The sequence below is a fragment of the Polistes dominula genome, unplaced genomic scaffold (assembly GCF_049000335.1).
Source record: "Polistes dominula isolate Pdom_NZ unplaced genomic scaffold, Pdom_raw_medaka contig_21, whole genome shotgun sequence".
NCBI lineage: Eukaryota > Metazoa > Arthropoda > Insecta > Hymenoptera > Vespidae > Polistes > Polistes dominula.
In genome coordinates this window covers 1,670,192-1,690,751 of record NW_028301061.1, presented here as the reverse complement: position 1 = coordinate 1,690,751, position 20,560 = coordinate 1,670,192, and the positions used below count along the sequence as shown (strand labels likewise).

The following is a 20,560-nucleotide window of genomic DNA, read 5'->3' as shown; positions in this document are numbered from 1 at the left end:
TAACAAATTATTGACAGAACCGATCTGTTATTTTTATTTTATTTTATCTGTAAATCATGTCAACCATGGGATGTTACTTAAATGCGTAGATGAAAGTAAGTAGTTTCAACAACACAAATAAAAAAAAAAAAAAACAAAAAAAAACGAGAACGACGAATGAGGAAAAAAGGGGGAAATAGAAGAAGATCAATAAATTAAGGTACACAGAAGAGGGGAAAAAGAGAGGATTGCCCTAAATGTTAGAAAAAGGGTCGAAAAAGTACACGAAAAGGGAGAATAGGTATCATCAGTCAGATATCCTTCCTACCCAATCGTTCGAAAATTTTCTGAACGGGATTACCACGTGAACAAAAAAAAATATGTTTCCTATCGAAGCAAAAAACTTATGATGATTTTATTATGTATATATATATATGTGTGTGTGTATACATGTATATACAAACTGAAATTTATTTATGAAATATTATACATGAATTTTTAAGTGAATATCATTTTTTTTTTTTTTTTTTATGAATATAAATTGCACCTGTATCGAATTCATATTTCATTGAATTTGTTTTGTTTAGAAGTTGAATGAATTTTAAGCTTTCGTCTGACTATATATTGATTTACTCCACTGCAACTTTTATTTCGAATATTACTGCCGAATTCAAGGGTGTATTTATAGGTATATTTATGTGTTTGTGTGTGTGTGTGTGTGTGTATTTTATTATTTATATATGATCAATAATATTTCTATTTTTATTTCTATTTTATTTCTATTTTATTTTATTTTTTATTTTAGATTCAATAGTAAAAACGATCATTCATATTTCACATAATACAAATACAAATACTTGTAAAACGAGAATACTTTTTTGATGGTGGTCCTTTACCAAATGACGAAGAAGTAAAATGGAACAAAAAAAAAAAATGATCATAAAATATTGGACATGGGTGGTTAATATTGTGAAATATAACGCACATCGATTATATGGTGAAATGACACAACTTTCTATGAAAGAATTTGCTTTCTATTTTTTTTTTTCTGTTCAATTCAATTTAATCGATTAATCAAAAAAAAAAAAATGTTTGAAAAATAAAAATAAAACTAAAAAGACAAGTATTTTAATAAACATTTGTAAAATAATAACAATCAATCTGACTATTCAAATATTATCAAACAATATGAATAATTTATTATTGACATATCAACATTTCATTTTGAATTTATTATTTAAAACAAGTTATCGTTCAATTATTATTATATTATTTAAATTAAATTCTCTACCATTTCCAACTTTAACAATAATAATAATAATAATAATAATAATTAATTAATTATTATAATCTGATAATTATCCAAAAATCATGCTAATATTATTCCAACCTGTATTACAAATTAACTACCAATCTTTATATAAAATTATAAATGTTAATTAAAAATTATTTACATTACGAATTATTGATACTTCATTGAAAATTTACCTCTTATCCTTCGCAAAAGAGAATAAATTATCAAACAAAAAATTTAAATATTACAAAAAATTGTTTATATAGGGTGAACTAAAAGTACGTGCATTTATCGTGTTAGAAAAATGAGAAAAATTGTGTTGAAAATTTATATATTGAAAAATATTAACATAAAAACGTAAGAATTTTATATATAAGGTGAATCAAATATACGTGCATTTATCGTGTTACAACAATTGCATTGTAAACTGCATAATGAATTTGTTTTATTGTTCTTTTATTTTTTTTTTTATCAAATTTATATTGGAAATATTAGTATTAAAAACGCACGAATTTTATATATATATATACATAGGGTGAATCAAAATTACGTACATGTATTTATCTTTTGTAACAAAAATTGCATTTTATAAAAATTGCACAATGAATTGATTTTATTTTTGTTAAATTCACATGAAAAAATATGAATACAAAATCATACGAATTGTACACATAGGGTGAATCAAAAGTAGGTACATTTATTTATCTTTGATAACATAAATTGCATTTTATAAAAATTGCACAATGAATTGATTTTATTTTTCTATTCATTTTTTGTAGAATAAAACATCGATGAAACTTTCCCCAGTTCTCCCACCCACCTCTATAAAAGATTTCTTCAATAATAAAAAAAAAAAAAAAAAAAAGGTACCATAGTCTTCATCATCCTCGTCTTCGTCGGTAGTCGTCGTCGTCGTCGTCGTTGTCTTCGTCATCATCAAAGTACAAAATTGCATGGCGCATGCGGCAAAACTTTTCGGCCGGCAAACGCGTCAGAGTTAGAACACGACGCGTCCAGTTTATCTCACGTCGCGGACAAACTCACGACGAAACAACGTTCCTCGTGTTTTAATATTTTATAAACAAAAAAAAAAAAAAAAAAAAACAAAAAAAAAAATTATATATAAAGAAAGAAAAAAAACCCATATTAATAAACCTAAAAGTACCCCTTCCTTTCCCCGCACCTAACAAACCACTTGACAAAGAAAAACAAGCAGGCATATTTATTTTCATCTAATTTTTTTTTTTTTTATATCCCAAAATATTTGTTCAGAAAAGTGTTCGAAGAAATTATCCAAGAAAATAAAAATTTAAAAAAAAATAAAAAAAAAAAAATAATGGAAAAGTGTAGTTGGATCGTGACTGGTTTGAAGAAGAGTATTACGTTCAAATAAAAAAAACTAAAAGAACTTTCTTGTATGTTGATAAAAGTTATTACAAATAAAACAAAAAGAAAAAGGAAAGAAAGAAGAAGAACAGGTAAAACAACCTGACACACAAATTCCCTGAGGAATTCCCTGAGGAGTTTTGTTTCCTTTCTGAACGTTTGGAAGATTCTTTTCAAAAAAATCTAAGATACATGTATAAATAATTTGATTGAGTGAGAAGATATAAAAAAAAAAAAGGTTTCAAAAGTATATCAAACACGTGACCAAAGTACAAAAGTCATCGTTTAACATTTTTTTTTGTTTGTTTTTTTTTTGTTTTTTCATATTATTCAAACTACATTTAATTATATAACAAACATTTTTATTTAATATTCTCTCTAGTGAATAATTAAAAGATAAGTGAATTATTATGTTACATAGAATTAATTAACTTAACTTTTGATCTTAAATTACTTTACGAGAGATAAAACACTTTCAATCTTCCTGCGAAGAAACATGGAAATTATTATTAATAATTGTAACAAAGCACTGTATAACATTTCAAACGTGCTTAGATTTATTTGTCCTAAAACGGATACGTAAGTGATACATTGATACATATATACATATATACATATACATTGAAGAAGATCATCCAATTGTTCAAGTTACATGGAATATTCACTTAATCTTGACTAATGATCCTTGAAAGAGCATTTACCAAGGACCCTAACAGACAAATGTGATTATCTTATTATAATTAATAATCTTACCAATAAATGTTCATTTGTCTTAATTAAAAACAATAAACAAATCTAACAACAACAACAACAACAAAAGAAACCACAAGGATTTAAACATCAGAAATAAAACAAAATAAAAAGAAGAATCACTAAACGTTTTGTTAATAAATAATCAATTAATCTTCATCAAGAACAATAAACAAATCTAAAAGCAACAACAACAAAAAAGAGACTGATATCAGAAATCACAAAAGGTTTTGATAAATCGTTCGTAAGATACAAATAAATCTCTGAAAGATTACACATAGCAGAAGGTTACAAGAAAACTTTGGGATTCCATTCCAAAAAAAAAATAAAAAAAAACAAAGTTTTCCCTCCTATATTTACGAGAATAAAAAAGAAAAAGAAAAAAAGAAATATTTTTAACAGAGACTTATCAATTATCTGTTCCACATTAGTCTATTTTGTTGATTGATAACCAAGTAAACCAATAAATCAGACCACTCTATGTTGTTTTATCATCAATAGAGAAAAGAAGTTTCTTAAAAAGCTAAATAAAATCGATAAACACTTTTCTTGTATCTAATTTCAAACGATAAAGATCAATCCTCTAAAAAAAGAGAGAAAACAACAACAACAACAAAATAAATAAAATAAATAAAATAAATAAAATAAAAAGGAAGAAGGAGAAACACAAAAGGAGGAGGAGGAGGAGGGGTGGCGAGGGGTTGTGATCGAATTTTGATTAATCACCAACGTAAAACAACAACAACGGTGTCGTACGTACGTAAATCAAACCAAAAAAACTTCAGAAAATATACAAAGGTATCTTCTAAAAATATAAACAAACAAAATATTGTTAACAAATTGACAAATTGCAAAAAAAAAAAAAAATCTTTAAAAAAATAATACTGCACACGACACAACCTACACGACGTTCAAAAAAAACACATTCCAGCACAATACCATCACCATCATCACCACCTTCGCATTATTTTCAATTCTATCAACATATCGCACGTAGATTACAGAAACAAGAGAAATTAATAATAAATGAAAAAAACGAAGAGATACGGTAGGATGATTAAAACTGAATAAACGACGGATTATTCTCTGTCTCACACTTCCTCAAACATAAATGCACGCATACGTTTACATAACATTTGCATTTTTAATCCTATTAACATATCATACGTGAAACTTACATAAATAAGAGAAAAAATAATAAATAAATAAAGAAAAAGTAAAAAAAAAAACGAGAATATAAACTTAAATAAACTACTAACACTTTCTCTCTCTCTCTCTCTCTCGTTCTCTTTCATTCTCATTTGCTTACCAAGTATCTTTTTCACAATTAGAGACGAGTACAAATTTTCTCTCTGGGTGTATGCATATCTATACCTATATATATATATATATATACATACACGTATGTTCTTTTATACACTATCCTTAGATTTATTTAAACATCTATTATTTTCACCATAAACAAAGTCGCTTTCCACATTTCATTGGTGTTGCGTCATCGTCTCATTCGGTAATTCCAAGAGAGTATTTATATCGACTATTTACGTTAGCGAGAGAAGCAACTATGAATGAACGAGGGTCTTAACTTCCCGTAAACATCGTACTTACTGTAGTATTCTAAAATTAGATATAGAGAAAATATATATATATATATATATCTAAATGTCCTTCAAGAGCAATACTAACAAAATATTGAAAATATTTTCAATACAATATAAAAGTAAATCATTGAATTAATTAATCCAATTGAACTCAAACAAACCAATAAACAAACAAACAAACAAAAGAAAATTTATTACAAAAGGAACATATCAAAAATATTCACCCCCTAATCTACTACCCTCAACGAATAATAAGAAATTTCAACAGGGTAACTAACTGTAAAGGAAGTAATCACCCACGTCATCCATTTAATCGATAAAACGAGTGACAGAAAAATCGTTCACTCTTAAACACAGAAAGGAAAGGAAAGGAAAGGAAAGTAAAGGGTGGCTCTGATGGAACACACCTTTTTTCGTTACAACACCTACAACTAAAATAGAATAAATATTATACAAGTGAAATTGTTTTAAAGTACTCTATTGTGTAAACAATCTTAATGAACCATCAATAATCCTAAAATATTAATGATAATTGTAAACAACACTAATCGTGTTCTTGCAAACATGTTTTGGAATACAATGTCTAATGTTACAACAACAAATTCAAGACCAATACAAATATCAAGAACTATAAGTGCGGTTGTTACTTTACCACGTGTACGAAGATCAATCGATTCGATGGTAGGTGGTGGTGGTGGTGGTGGTGGTGGTGGTGGAGGTGTTGGTGTTGGATGGACAAACTTAACAACAACAATTATTAGCACCAATCTTTCCAATAGAAATGTTACTTTTGATCAACCAATTGAATATGAAGAAGATAACTTCACTGAAGATTGTAGCTCGATGGATTTTTTACTCGAATTATTTCACACATATTACATACCAGCCATTATTTTACTAGGATTGGTTGGAAATTTATTATCATGCGTGGTATTTTTAAATACCCATTTAAAAATGCGAAGTTCCAGTTATTATCTCGCAGCACTGGCAACAGCAGACTTTGGATTTTTAGTTTCGTTACTTTTGGTTTGGTTAAATGACACCGTTGGATTAATGGTATTTAACAAAGATGGTTGGTGCGAAACTTTGGTCTATGTCAGTGCTGTTTGTAGCTCGCTCAGCGTATGGTTGATCGTAGCATTTACCGTTGAAAGATTCATAGCAGTGCAATATCCGTTACATCGACCACACATATGCACGATTGCACGTGCAAAAGCTATCATTTTAATATTGGTCATACTAGCCTTGGCAAGTCATTCGTATGCATTTATTACAGCAGGTGTTGTCAAAGTTCCTGATGGTTATGAATTTTGTGGTCTTAAGATAGAACACCTTGAAACAATGAGAATCATTAGTATCATTGATACCATTGCAAGTTTGATAGTACCATTGGTACTTATCACTGTTATGAATACAATGATCACGAGAAATCTTCTTCGATTTAGTCGAAGATTCAAACAAACACCTAGCGTATCCACCACCTGTCCAAGCAGAGAAAGATCTGAAATCAACTTAAACCAAATTCCTGTGAGTATCACTGAATCTTAGTTATATTATCTCTTTTCTATCTTTCTCTTTCTCTCTCTCTCTCTCTCTCTCTCTTACATACTTTTACCAAAACATTTACTTAGTTCAAGACAATATCCAAGAGTTCTTCTGCATGATATCTTCATAAATACACAATCTTATCTTTTCCACTTTCTCGTAACGTTATATACTTAAAACACTTAACATATTTCAGTTTAGTGAGTGTATTTATATTTCAACTTGGATTAAAATGTAGATATACTTATTGTTAGTTAACAAATAATTTACAATATTATCTTCTTCTTCTTCTTCTTCTTCTTCTACTTCTAAAATATTCCAATTACATGGAAGAATACTTGTTAGGTTGGTATATATATATATATGTTTGTTTGAAACATCAACAAACTTTGATACGGCACAGCTGTCCCATAGGACATGCGAGTAAATTTATTTTGTAAAGAATCTTTTATAATTCAACTTAAATTTATTAACACTGGGTAAGAATTGTCATAAACTATTCCTTTTTATAATCTTACAAGATTAGTCAAGAGAATAATTTGAGACTATTTCAAACTGGATTTATCTAACAAACTCTAATACGTAAAGTAATATATTTTCTAAATATAACGAAAATACAAATTCTATTTCTATCTTTTTTCGTGATATATTGTATAGTGATATTTTTTTTTCTCATGGGGAATTTACCCACATCAAACCACAAAACCCTCGTTAAATCTCAAAAATCCTATTACATTCTAACAACAAACACATTTCATACGACGTGATTTAGAACCTTGTTATGTTTCGATCTGTCAAGTAGTTTTTCTTGGCAACGTATCAAAAAAAAATGAAAAATCTAAATCAATATTTTTGTTTAAATTTTATTTTATTTTTTTATTTTTTTATTTTTTTTCATTACCATAAAGATAATAAAAATTAATATGTAATTAATCAATGACAATTCTTCGATATAAAATTAATATTATGAACAATTTGGTTTAATACAATTTAACATTTAATTTTAAAATTACAATCTACAAATTTGTTATAAAAATATTAAAAAAAAAAAACAAAATACAAATATTGTTTAATATGTTTATCATATTAATATATTGTATATATAAAATATATAAAAAATATAAAAATAATAAATAAAATAAATATAATATATAATAATATTTATATATATTTATAATAATAATATTATATAAATAAAATAAAAATTAAAAAAAAATATATATATATATATATATTTGAGATCTAAAAATTTGTATAAAAATATTTAAAAAAAAAAAATACAAATATAGTTTATAAATTCCCAATATTTAAGTTAGAACGATAAAATTCATTGAACAAGAAAATAAAACTATCTTGAATTAGATTCACTTGATTTATAAGTCGTTATCTTTAGTTATAAATGGATGTTTGATGCTATCAAGACGGTAATTGGTCGATGATCATTGCTTCAAATACTCTCAAGTGGTATCAAATCATCTTTTCTGCTGTTAGTCGTTCTTAGCTACTCGAGTTGATAACACACAACAAAATTGTACAGTTTCATTTTTCAAGATATTTTTCTTTTCATTTCGAACAAACTTAGAAGAAGATATATTCACGTTCCAACAACAACGACAAAAAAAAAAAATAGAGATACTTCAAAGAAGAATTTATTATGGATATCATAGTGATTATTTTAACAACAATTGTCATAGTTTTGAGTTGTTATTATTATTTTTATATACAAAATGATGTTTCTTATTTCAAAGTAAATCGATTACCACACGATCAACCATTACCAATATTCGGCAATCTTGCAGAATTCTTTTTCCGACGTAAACCAATTCATTTAATATTGACAGACATGTATCATAAATATTCGCATACGAAATATTTCGGATTTTACGATTTCAAAAGTCCGATTATAATACTACGTGATCCTGAATTAATCAATTCAATTGGTATCAAAAATTTCGACAATTTTACCGATCACACGAGTTTTATCATCGAACACGAGCCATTATTGGCAAAAAATTTGTTTCAATTACGCGGTGATACGTGGCGTGAAATGAGAAAAACCTTGAGTCCAACATTTACATCGAGTAAAATGAAAATGATGTTTCCTTTGATACAAGAATGTGCAGATCATTTTGTTCGTCATATTGTTGAAAAATCATCAACAAATAATGGTTGGATTATCGAAATGAAAGATATATTTAGTAATTACACGAATGACGTGGTTGCAACTACTGCATTTGGTATTCGCATAGATTCCATGAAAAATCCAAACAACGAGTTTATAACATTGGTCAAAAAGGTGTTAAATTTTGACAGTATATTATCATTAAAATTATTATTGGGTAGAAATTTTCCGTGGTTATTTGAATTATTTCAAATCAAATTATTTGGCGACAAGGTGCATAATTTTTTTCGCAAAGTTATCATAGAAAGTATACAAACTAGAGAATCAAATGGTATTGTTCGTCCAGACATGATTCAATTGATGATGGAATCGCGAAATAAAATGCAATTAACTTACGACGATATGACGTCACAAGCATTTCTATTTTTTTTGGCTGGATCTGATGCAATCTCAACGTTCATGAGTTTTCTTACTTACGAATTGGCATTAAACAAAGAAATACAAATCAAATTGAGAGATGAAATAGACGAATGCTTGAGATTAACCAATGGCCAACCAACTTACGATAATATCATGAGCATGAAATATTTGGATGCTGTTATCAACGAAACTTTAAGACTTTATCCATTGAATGTATTTATCGATAGATATTGTTCCAAAAGTTATCATTTACCACCGACAATGCCAGGAGAAAAATCGTTCACCATAAAACCTGGTACCAGTGTATGGTTTCTACCATATGCCATACACCGTGATCCTAAATATTATCCTAATCCCAATAAATTTGATCCTAATCGATTTATCAATGGTAACATCGATCCATTGGTTTATTTTCCATTTGGTATTGGTCCTAGAATTTGTATTGGTAATCGATACGCATTGATCATTTGCAAAGTTGTTTTTTTTATTTTTTAACTCATTGTGAATTTTTATTATCGTCTAAAACTACGGTACCAATGAAATTTAGTAAAAAAAGTATGATCATGACGGCTGAAAATGGTTTCTGGTTGAAAATTAAAACGCGAGATGTTAAAACGATTATTTCACGAAAAGAAAGCAATTAATTAATTAATTAACAATAATAATTGAATAAATTCAAAATTGTAATTTAACGTGAAATTAAAAGAACAAAAATATTATAATAAGATAAATAATAGTCCTATTATTTATTTTTTATTTTTATTATTATAAAAAAAAAGTCTAATTATGTCCTAGTTTAAATAAAAAAGAATTCTAATTGCAAGAAATGAAGAAACAAATTATTAATAATAATAATAATTGAATAAATTCAAAGTTGTAATTTAACGTGAAATTAAAAGAACAAAAATAAAAATATTTTCATAAGATAAATAAAAGTTTTATTATTTATTTTTATTATTATAAAAAAAAAGTCTAATTATGTCCTAGTTTAAATAAAAAAGAATTCTAATTGCAAGAAATGAAGAAATAAATTATTAATAATAATAATAATAATAATAATAACTAAATAAATTCAAAATTGTAATTTAACGTGAAATTAAAAAAACAAAAACAAAATATAATAAGATAAATAATAGTTTTATTATTTATCTTTATTTTTTATTATATTATAAAAAAAAGTCTAATTATCCCCTTATTGTAATAAAATTTGAAACAAAAGAATTCTAATTGCGAGAAAGAAAATAAAATAAAATAAAATAAAATAAAATAAAAAGAAAAAGTAAAAGAAAAGAAAAAAGAAAACGTAAAACACGTAATTTTATTAAGATTCAATTTAAAATTATTGCAATTAAATAATTATTATAAAATAATCATAGAAATTGTTGTTCATTTATCAACATTACGAGTATTCCTTCTAACGTAAAATGCAAATAATGCATGTCAAAGATTTGAAAATAATTTTTCTAAAGCCGCTGCTTTTATTTTCTTTTTTTTTTTTACTTGTATATTAGTGAAACGTTTCTAACAGGAAAGATTGGGGTTTGTCGACTATTTTCGAACGATGCTTATAAATATCCCCTGTGACTTATGTAAGCTTTACCATTCATCTTTACACAACCAACACTTTTATACATCATCGAGACACGTTTCTCTTCATTTTTTTATGTGGTTAACACATTTCGTTTCATTTATCAAAAAAAAAAAAAAAAAAAAACAAAACAAAAAATCCAATTAATTATATTCTTTAATAAATAACTTGCCAATAGATTTTCAAAGAACATTTTAATCGTCAACTGTTGTTGATTGATCAAAATTGACAATTAAGTGGGAGGATACTGTAAAGTGAACAAAAAATTATTTTTAAAAAATGTATACTCACATGTAATTCATCGGAGAAACATAATAAACAATGTTATACGATAGATGCAATGATATCTTGTAACTGTTCTTTTGTAATACAATACGTATAAAGTTACAATTAGATACATTTAATTATAAATAACTATCTCTCTCTCTCTCTCTCTCTCTCTCTCTCTCTCTCTCTCTCTCTCTCTCTCTCTTTCTTTTTCATTTTGCAAATATGTCGCATTTAAATGAATGTTTTTCGTACCACTGATTCAGATTAAAATCAGAAAAAGAATTTCTTCGAAATAATATCAACGCGTAGGTTTATCAATTGACGATATACATATATATATTTCATAATAATAATAATAATAATAATAATATAACATCGTATTGTTTATTACGAGTTTTAAATGTCATAAGGTATGACGTGTACAAATAATTAAAAAAAAAAAAAAAAAAAAAACTAACAAATTTTTCATACTACTCAATGAAAACGACCAATTTTACTACAAAAATTATTTCAATTTTTCTTTTCTTTTATAATATATTTTTTTTTAATTATTCAAATTGTTTTTTTTTTTTTTTTTTTAATAATATTTAAATTATTACCTGACTAGGTAAATAAGGTTCTAGTAAATAATAGTTATAAAATCTATTAAGTTGTATCAAGTTATATTTAAAAAAAATAATAATAATAATAAAATACATGTGGGAGAGATATTTTACACTTCTTAATGAATATAAAGTTAATTAATATGAATGAATGTTATTTAAAATCACATTTTATCTCATTTTATCTCATTTTATCTGAATAACAAAATTAATAACCAAAATTCGTTTCACGCGTTTCACTTTTGTCACAATTATTATGAAAATGTCTTCACATAATTTTCTCATTTTTTTTTTTTTTCAACCAACACAACAAAACAACAATTTGCCATTAAATACGTAACTACATATATATATATATATATATATATATATATATATATATATATATGTGTATATTTTTATTTTAAGAGATTTTATAACGATCTGTATTTTAAAACTCAATATATTCTCATGGTTCAGTTCTCTTTATCGATTAAAACACGAATATATCGAAAGTCGTGTTACTTCGTTACAGTTTGCGAATACGAGACCCATGTATCATGTATTTTTTATTTCTTTATTTTTTGGTTTTTTTTTCTTTTATTATTTTTTTTTTTTAACGACACATATCCACCTATCGCTTTTTCATCTTTTTTTTTTTTTTCTTCTTCTTTTTATATACGAACGTTAAATATTTTGTCGTCGAGTTAATAAAAAGAAGAAAAAAAGAAACAAATATGTGAACAACAACAACAACAAAAATAATAATAATAATACAGTTAGTAAAATCAATCAAGATATGATAAGACCCCTAACCTTTGATACTAATCGATTTACTGAAATTAATAGCATAACTACAGACCTAGTAGACTGCTGCTTTATATCATTTAATATTCAATGTCAAGGCTGTATAATATGCATGATCAAACTGTTTACTATGATATATGGTATGTGTTTATCGATAACTATAGAAATACGAATGATCTAACAACAAGGGAAATCAAATTATAAAATTATGTTATACATATGATAATAACGATATGTATAACAAGTTATAACAAGTGAAATTAAATATATGAAAATATGTTATACATATATACATGTTATAACACATGAAATGAAATTATTATTATTATCTAATAATAAATTCTTAAATTATTAATTTAAAAAAGAAATAGCAAAAAAAAAGATATTTTGATATTTTGCACGAGCAATGAAGTAAAGGAAGATATAAAAAATAAAAAAGGTAAATTAATATAAAAATAAGAACCTTTTTTTTTTAAATGTAAGATGATAATGAGAGAAGAAGAAATCAATAAAATAAAAAAGATACGCGGTAGATTCAAACAAATGTTGTGTTAGCATCTACAAAATATCAATAAGCTTATCTACTTGAAGTTGAATAATAATAATAATTATTATTATTAAAGTTGTTGACCGTGACTATTTATACTATTCTATTATATTATTTTCCGTTTGATGTTTAGTAATCTAAATTAATACATCTGTGCATTTCCTTTGTATACCTCTAGCATTTCTATTTTAATATTTAAATAGATGATAGTATGCATTACAAAATTTTGTGTTTATTCTATTATAAAAATAAAAATAAATAAAAATACAAAGATTATTGTAACAAATATAATATGAATGAAATATATGAAATATTTATTAAGATGATAGTATGCATAATAAAATTTGGTGGGTTCTATTATAAAATAATATAAAATAATATAAAATAAAATGAAATAAAATAAAATGAAATAAAATAAAGCAAAAAATAAATACAAATAAAAATACATAAAAATAAATAGAAAAAAATTATTGTAACAAATATAAAATAAATAAAATATATATAAATAATATAGATGACAGTATGTATAAAAAAATTTTGTTGATTCTATTATAAAATAAAACAAAAAATAAATAAGTAGAAAAAAACACTATTCTAACAAATATAAAATAAATCAAATATATAATTAATAGATGATAGTATGCATCACAAAATGTTGTGTTGATTCTATCATAAAATTAAACAAAAATAATTGTAAAAAATAAAATACACATGAAATAATTAACTAAAACTAAAAGTAACATATTGCAAAGGAAAAAAAAAAGAAAAAAAAAAAAAAGAAATGAAAATGAAGTATCGACATTTCATCAGGAGAATACTGTTTGTCGAAACGAATACTTGCGCAAAAGATACCCAACCAATTTGTATAGTATCGAAAGCTGATTGGCACCCTGAGAAGTTTTCTATTAATCGAAGGATAGTAGCAATGCTCTGTCAGTTAATCTTTCAACATTAATAGACAGACACAAGATCCATCTATTCGTTAACAATAAATACATTTTTCATTATGACAAAGATATATTATTATCATTTTCATTCTAACTGATAAATAATATATATATATATATATATATCAATTTTAATTAAGATAACATGAACGAATAGAAGCTTATAAAACTTATTTTACCTTCTATTATTTATAAATAAAATTTTTCTTTTTTATTATTATTATTATTATTATTATTATTATTATTATTATTATTATTATTTAACGATTAATAATATCAATATAAACAAAAACTCAAGATTCTTAATAAATAGAAAGAAACTTTCCATTCGTCCAATTTAATCTCATTTGTCGAATGCACTTTTATTTAATGAAATACGTGACACAATTTCGACCAATCAGATTTACGATGTACCGATTCTCTATTGGAAAACTATTACCAACATATTTTTATTTTTCAAATTTAATCCACGTAAATAAAGGTTTGTTTAAAATTAACATCGTTTCATAATTCAAATAATAATTACATCTACCAGAAATATCAAAAATAAAAAGAAAAAGAAAAATAAAAAGAAGAACATTTCAAGTAAAACAATTCCTAAATTTAATTCATCGATAAAATACAACCATAAAAATTCTATAATAATAAAAACAATAATTTTGTAATTTCGTAAATGTTGTAAACATTCATAAATCAATGTTTTTTTTTTTTTTTTTTTTTTGTAAACGTTTAACACGTAATCATACTTAAATAGAATATATCGTTGATCGTGCTCATAGACCAAAATTCATTCTATTTAAAATACATTTACAGAGTACAAGTAGCAGTAACAAAGATGCTGGTGGTATTAATATGGGTACAACCACTGGAGGACGTAGACCACCATCTCAACAATCTTTTCATTCTTCGAAGACCAATCATTCGCAAAATTCAAGGCATCAACCTACATCGATTGCATTACCACCGTCTACACCGAGAAATGCATGCAAGTTACCAGAAATAGAAGCTAGATGTATACGTGAGTTTAAAACTAGTTTTACTTATGTAAACGATCAATAATTTTTCGTATATTTGTAAATACGTTTTGCTATATGTACATTTAACATCAACATTTATTTTCTTTTTTTCTTTTTTTTGTATAAACAATTTTTCAATTTATTTATATATACACACACACACACACACACACACTCGTCGATAGATAAAATCTTTTTACGTTGTCGTCTCATTTTGTACGGTCGAAATATTTATTCTATAATAAATTCATTTTATCTCGAGTGTTTAAAGCGAAACGTTTTTAACATTCGTGTTAAAGATAAAACACGTTTTTTTTTTTTTTTTATGTTAAAATTTAAATTTTACACGAGATTCCATTGTGTTATAAATAAAATTACCATCACAACATTTAACGACTTAAATTTTTATTAAAATTTTTTTTTTTTGTTTGAAATATTTTATTTACATGGTTTAATAAAGCAAAACCGCATGGAACGAATAATCTACATAACTCAAAACAAAATAAATATACGCGTGGTTAAACATTTCTTTCACAAAAAGAAAAAAAAAAGAAATAAATATAATTTAAATTTTATGTTATAAAATAAAATACTTTTTTAAATTTAATCGTAAGATATTCTTTTATCTTTCAGATGTACGATCATCTTCACGAAATCTCGCATCCACTAGAAATCAACAAAGTATTACAAAAATGCTTTTACTGATCAGCACCGTTTTTATCATTCTCAATTCCCCAAGGCAAGTGAATATAATTATAAATAATATTTAAACAATTTTCATTTAATTAAAAATAATGTACCTTACTTCAAATTAAATGCAATTAAAATATTTCCAACAATAAAATGATAATAATCAAATAATTGGATAATAAATTCACGATGGAAAAATATTATATTAAAAAAAAAAAAAAAAAAAAATAGAATCTAACTAACAAAAATTTATAATAATAATAATAATTATTATTATTTTTAATCGTATGAAAAATATATATTTTTGATCTCTTTAGCTACGTGATACGTTTATGCGTATTTTTCTTCACGCTTGCAAGAAGAGACACACCGGGCCTGCTCTGGTGTCTTCAACAGTTTTTCATGTTACTATATTATACCAACTTCAGTATCAATTTTCTCCTTTATGCTATGTGCGGTATAACGTTTCGACGTTGTCTGGAACAACTGTTGCGCAAAGTTTTGAAGAGCATGACGAGGTACCATTGCAATCCTCAGAGATACATATAGCTATTTCGCCATTATCGATCCGGAAGAAGTCGAACAGAAACGATCATAATGATGAACATTAGAGAACCGGTTAATTCATAGACTATCCGTTTAAATGATCATCATTTTCAATGACATTGAATAATAATCTAATTTAAACACGGATTTAATCTTTAACAAAGACTGAAATTAAATGATACGAAAAATATTTCAACAAACATGAATAATGATCATGATAATGATGATAATGATGATGATGATGATGATGATGATGATGATAATGATGATTCACGATTTTTAATATCGGTCAAACAATTATCCTCAACAATTACTATTTTCCAAGTTTCTATTAACCAATTTAATGTAGTGGCATCCTCATTTGAGAACACGCACCTGTTTTGTGTCACAAGAATTGAGCCATGGACGTGTATACTTGTCAAGAGAAAAATTGTACTTTACATTACATGACGTGTATACTCGTCAAGAAAAAAATTGTACTTTCTATTAAATGACGTGTATACTCGTCAAGAGAAAAATTGTACTTTATATTAATTGACGTGTATACTCGTCAAGAGAAAAATTGTACTTTCTATTAAATGACGTGTATACTCGTCAATAGACAAAATCATGTCACTTCTTCATGACGAGTATACGATCACAGTTAACTGGTTAAACGAAAAAAAAAATATATATATATATATGTATGTATTTATATGATATAACCATGACAACGAAGAAATAAATAAATAAATAAATAAATAAATAAATAAATAAATAAATGTGTGGTAAATATAAATAAAAATGATTTCTATCGTAAGATTTGATATTGGTCGTGTCATCATAGTTTCAATATACGGTGGTATGCATGTTATACGAATTTTAGTAGTCAGTCACAGGGACACATCTGCTACTTGAATTACAATGTCATCGATACGGGGATGATATCAGGGGCGTTGTCGAGTGGTAAAGCAGGATATAGTGATATGCTCAAAACAATATTACTATCTCTGTTTACATGCTGATCGATAGTTACTTAAAGATAATGCTACTACAGTAGTTGTATCTGTTGCAACCGGTTAATGATAAACAAGATTTATTTGAAGTATACTTTATTAAATTACACGCAATATAAATACGTGTGCACAAATATATCAATTGAATTATAACAGAAAACAAAGAAATAATAGAAATAATAAATATTCTTTAAAGATAAAATCTCTCGCGTTTCAATTGAAAAGAATTTGTATTTTTTATTCTTTACTTTCAAATATATTTAACAATGTATTCCACGAAACTATAATATTATATAATAAACGATAATATTTTATATCTTATATATTATACTATAATTCTGCACCAATATAAAAATATATATATATATATATACGTATAGTAATATTCGAACGGGAAATGATTTTTTCCGTTAGAGTAACATTAACTAAAAATCATATCCAAAGTTTCATGTTTAAAAGGTCTGGTAAAAGAAAGAAAATAGTAAAAAAAACATCACCTTCTTTGAAGGTTATATAAACCATTACAACCAACTTTTACGTACATATGACACGATGAAGATATGAGATTTACGAGCTTCATCTGAAAGCTTTGGAAATCTTTTTAAAACATTAGAGATATATATATATATATACAGGGTGTCTTATAGTACTTTTACGTTAAATTTTACATCCCATATTTCATGAGTAAACATAAGAATAAAAATGTTATTTTAAATATACAACTGGTAACATAATAGAAGCTCATTTTTTATTGAAATTATTCAGAAATATTTTATCATGATGTTTCATTAATATTTATAAATTTAATTAAATGCTTTTATCAATACATTATACAATAATTTAATTACCATTATCCCCATAGATGGATAAATGATTTTTAGTTGTGGTGGAACACCAGAATGAAAAAAAAAAACAAAAAACAAAAAAAGAAAGTGTTTGTCAATAACAAATTAATACGTGTCAGAGGAATGAATACAATGAATTAATGAAGTATTTACCACAATTAAGGAAAATAAAGAACAAATGAATAATGTAATAAAAAATTCAATTGAATTTTATGCAAATGACAATTCATGCATTCGCAAATAAAAGGGACAACATTTTCAAATGAAATTATAATTTCAACCGAGACAATTTAAAATAATTCTACGTATAATATCGAACAAGAAAACACAATTCGTTCTATAATTTCGTAGATTTTCTTACAACATTTTAATAAACCATTTAAAAACTCACATTACTCTAAACATTCTACTCGTATTTTTGTTTCTCTCTTATAAAATATCCTGTTAAAGTTTAACGCGAAAAATACTATGACACACCCTGTATATATTTATTACATCATTTCATAAAAATAAAAAAAAAAATATAAAAAAAATCTAAAGCATCAAATTTTATTAAATCTCTTTGAAATTTGTCATTACACGTTAACACAACACGTGAACAAATTTTTCAATTAATCTACTGTCGTTCATACATTGAAATAAAAGTTAAAAAAAAAAAAAAAAAAAATGTAATCTTTCTCATCATTTTACAAAAAAAAAAAAAAAAAAAAAAAAAAAAAACAGAAATTAATTTAAATATTTAATTGAAATTTTCTATTGTGCGTAAAAATTGGTTTTAGGTAGTGTGTCTGTGATGATGATAATTAATTTCACTGAAATGATAATAGTTAATAAAGTAGATGAAGTAGATAATTAAATTATGTGTTTAAATGATTGCACAATTGAATCAATGCGTATAAACATTTGTGCACGCATGAATTATCCTTTCTCTCTCTCTCTATCGAGCGTAGATATTAATTACTAAAATGTTTAATATTAAACTATTATTGTTACCGAATAAAATAATGATAATATATTAAAAGACAATGTAAACGGTATTGGAATAAATAACAAAACTATGAAAATTTATCTCGTACCTGTTCTAATATTCTCAAATCAGGAAGAACAAAAATACAAACAAAACAAAACAAAACAAAACAAAACAAACAAATAAAAACACGAACAAACACAAAAACTTTTTGACTTATTAAATGTTAATAATAATTGTGATTGTATAACACATAGGAATTCCTCGCAAATACTGTGTAAAAAAAATATATATCATATATATTAATTAAATATAAATCTATCTAATCCATTCCTGTAAATGTGTAAATATAAAATGCGATATAATATAAATGCATGTATGTAGAAATAAAAATCAATTTTAAACTTTTACGTAAAAAGTTTCTACAATTTTTTTTTTTAAATAATCGTGTAATAATTAACCTAATTAAATACTATTTACCATTACAATTATTTATTATTATTATTATTATTTTATTAATAAATTTATATAAATTAAAAAGATATCGCATATTATATAATAATATAATTGAATATATGTCTCTTTGTAAGGAAAAAAAAACAAAATAAAAAAATAATATTTCTACTTATTATTATTATTATTATTGATATAAGATCTGAAATATTACACGAACGATAAAATTTAATCAATAGATGTTAAACATATGTAAATCAATTTCAATTAAATTTAAAATATATGATTTAGTGTCAAAGTGTAATAACCAAAGCAACATTCTGATTGATACGAGATCAGAATGTATCGTTTTACTGTCGTATCTATTTATATAGTTATGTATTTGTACATACATATGTGTGTGTGTGTGTGTGTGTGTATGTGTGTGTATGCAAAGTAAATAATATTAAATAAATTTGCTTAAATTCTTATAGATTTATTATATAAATTTGAACAAACAAACAAACAAACAAACAAAAGAACCAAAATTAAATGCATTTATTGTGGATATAAGTTGTACGATATTATAAAACACTGCTTTAATTATTTATTTTCTTATTATGCTAATTTATTAAATTACAATATTGTATAAATAATGTTAAGAATAATTTAAAAATAATTTGTTTCTTTTAGTTGTTTATTATTTATTTGTATAAATAAATTGATCTTCTTTTTCTAAAATGTTTTGTTTTCATTTGGTTTTTACTTTAAAATGAATTTTCAAAAAATATTTTATAATCCTACATTTTCGTAATCTTTAAGATCAAAAATTATTAGGGAAATTTTCCATGAAAGAAATTCTAAATTGCCGTCTAATTTTATATTTATTACGATTACCACATAAATATAGAATACCTAATGATAGTTTCGGTTATTGACCGCACGTGTTTTGCAGATGCGACTATTTCAATTTTGGCTTACCATTTCAAATAAAAATAATCTTATTTTGTCATATTTCGATAATAAACACGTACCATTCTAACGATCCATCCCTTAAAAATGAATTTATGTTTCTAACTAAGTGCATTAACAAAAATTTAGAAGAAGAAAAAAAACAACAAATTTTTTATTTGAACGCGATTACGAAAAATCTGAAAGGTTTCATTTCAAAAAAAAATTCAACTACACGATAATACAATAATATATCAGTTAAATAATTCATTCAAAATTTT

The 20,560-nt window shown here is 24.8% G+C and overlaps 1 protein-coding gene and 1 pseudogene across 4 annotated transcripts; both read left to right on the top strand.

Annotated features, from left to right (window-relative positions):
* Positions 1–2,280: 2,280 nt before the first annotated feature.
* LOC107069265 (uncharacterized) lies at positions 2,281–19,087 on the top strand. 4 transcript variants are annotated; one of them, XM_089176248.1, is made up of 5 exons: positions 2,281–2,751; positions 5,279–6,537; positions 14,651–14,855; positions 15,487–15,592; positions 15,861–19,087. In XM_089176248.1, the coding sequence occupies exons 2-5, from the start codon at positions 5,536–5,538 to the stop codon at positions 16,090–16,092; spliced, it is 1,545 nt and encodes a 514-aa protein (XP_089032374.1). In that variant the 5' UTR covers positions 2,281–2,751; positions 5,279–5,535; the 3' UTR covers positions 16,093–19,087. The 4 variants fall into 4 exon arrangements, with proteins under 4 accessions (XP_089032374.1, XP_089032373.1, XP_089032372.1 ...); XM_089176247.1 differs by lacking the exon at positions 2,281–2,751 and adding an exon at positions 2,941–4,165; XM_089176246.1 differs by lacking the exon at positions 2,281–2,751 and adding an exon at positions 2,941–4,207.
* Positions 8,028–11,026, top strand: LOC149031391 (cytochrome P450 9e2 pseudogene; annotated as a pseudogene).
* Positions 19,088–20,560: the final 1,473 nt, after the last annotated feature.

Coding starts and splice junctions, on each gene's coding strand:
- LOC107069265 (XM_089176248.1), top strand. CDS start 5,536: ATGATAATTGTAAACAACACTAATCGTGTTCTTGCAAACATGTTTTGG. Junction 14,856..15,486: donor AATAGAAGCTAGATGTATAC/GTGAGTTTAAAA, acceptor TTTATCTTTCAG/ATGTACGATCATCTTCACGA. Junction 15,593..15,860: donor ATCATTCTCAATTCCCCAAG/GCAAGTGAATAT, acceptor TGATCTCTTTAG/CTACGTGATACGTTTATGCG.